Source organism: Capricornis sumatraensis, chromosome 3, assembly GCF_032405125.1.
Source record: "Capricornis sumatraensis isolate serow.1 chromosome 3, serow.2, whole genome shotgun sequence".
NCBI lineage: Eukaryota > Metazoa > Chordata > Mammalia > Artiodactyla > Bovidae > Capricornis > Capricornis sumatraensis.
Window position 1 is genome coordinate 169192774 of NC_091071.1, and position 1866 is coordinate 169194639.

At 58.7% G+C, this 1866-nt stretch overlaps 1 protein-coding gene across 1 annotated transcript; it reads right to left on the minus strand.

The window, feature by feature from the left end:
* Positions 1-562: 562 nt before the first annotated feature.
* RAB42 (RAB42, member RAS oncogene family) lies at positions 563-1866 on the minus strand. The gene is made up of 2 exons (XM_068966876.1): positions 1628-1866; positions 563-986 (listed from the first exon to the last, which is right to left on the minus strand). The coding sequence occupies exons 1-2, from the start codon at positions 1864-1866 to the stop codon at positions 563-565; spliced, it is 663 nt and encodes a 220-aa protein (XP_068822977.1).

A 1866-nucleotide genomic window follows, 5' to 3' on the forward strand; every position in this document is an offset into this window, starting at 1 on the left:
CTGATCCGTGGCCTTGGAGTAGGAGCACTGGGCAGCAATCCGAGTTTTAGGACACACTTTCTCATCCAAGCCTGAAGACCTGGCTCAGCCTGAGAGCCCCTGCCCTCCTCCTCGCCTGTGTAGCAGCGTCCACACGCTGAGCAGCTTGGCGTCTGAGCCCAGGAACACTACCTGAAATGGCCGCATCCTAGCTAAGAGAGGAAAGACCAGCAGCGACGACAGTTCTTGCTATTCGATTCTCACCGTGTGGGAGGCTCTGGCTCTGGCTGAGCACAGCGCATCCATGTTCTCAGTCATGCCCACAACCCCCCGTGAATGGGGTCTCTTATGAGCTCCTCTGCCCACAGAGCAAACAGGCTCCAGGACAGGAAGCTGCACACCTGGCCTCTTAGACCTTTCTGGTAGAAAAGGGGCTGAGCTCTGAGACCCCAAAATCCAGGAGGCATGACTGCCAGGATATGGTTTGTAATAACTGTCTGAATAGATTCTGCCATTTGGCCTCCAGAGAGATACTAACACTCCCCACCCCACCAGCACTGCTTTAACCCTTTCCCTCCTAGAGTCAGCACCTGCATGGGCCCGGGTGCTGCATTCTGCTGGGCTGCCTGGAGACCTGGGTGTTCTGGATGAGCCGCACACCCCCCCAGTCCTCCTCCAGTTTGATGGCCCCCTGCCACAAGGCCTGCTGGATGGTGTTGGCAAGGGTGTCGAAGGCCAGGTCCACATTGCAGTTACTTTTGGTGGAGGTCTCCATAAAGCCCATGCCCAAGGAGGCAGCCAGCTCCTCCGCCTCCTGGGTTGAGACACAACGGGCACTCTGCAGGTCACTCTTGTGGCCAACCAGCAGGAAGATCGCCTTGTCCAGGCCCTGAGTGGCCATGACCTCCTGATGCCAGTCTCGAATGTGTTCAAAGGACTTCCTGTTTGTCACATCAAAGACCAGCAGGACACCCACCACATTCCGGTAAAAGGACCTGGTGATGCACCTAATGGTGAAGGGAGTAACATGGGAGAGGGTTATGCCTTCAACACACCCGGTCCTGCGTCCTCCTCCATCCAGGGACTGCCTCACACCCCCATTTCAGCGCATATCACACCACTCTCTGCTTCCCTTTTCCCTGGTCTGTGTCTCTCCCAAGTTACTATGTGTTCCTCAGTCAGGGAGCAGGTTGATTCCCATACTCTCCTGACCATTCCTGGAGAAAACCTGATGTTTTCCTGACCGCAGGTTTCCCCATTTCTCTCCCTGGCAAACTCCTACGCATCCGTCACAGCCAACACAAATTTCTCTTCTTTCCACCTCTCCCTGACACCTGCCTCTGTGCTTCTGTGGGCCCTCTCAGCACCCAGGTCATTCATCCCTCTAGGTTTCAATGTCGAATATTCCACTGGCAGGGCCAGGTCTCAGGCATCCAGCTCAGGGGCTCAGTCCCCCAGCTGTTATTTGTAGGATGAATGACTCAAGCATGAAGGACCCGGGCCCAGGGCAGGGACCCCCAGATCTCTACTTGGGCCACTGAGGGCGGCGACTCTGAAGGATCCCCATGGTCACCCCGCCCCAACCAGAGACCCCTCACCCCAAACCCTTCTCGTCCCTCCCCCGGCCCACCTTCCACCCACCGCGCACCTGAAGCGCTCCTGGCCCGCCGTGTCCCAGAGCTGCAGCTTGACGCGCGGCCCAGCCTGAAGCTGCACAGTGCGGGTGTAGAACTCGACGCCCACCGTGGGCGCCGACTCGAGCTCCAGCTCGGGCTCGGGGATCCCGGGCGCGCCCCTCATGTAGCACCGCAGCAGCGACGTCTTGCCCACGGCCGCGTCCCCCAGCAGCGCGATCCGAAACTGATAGCGGCAGACCCCCGCCTCCAT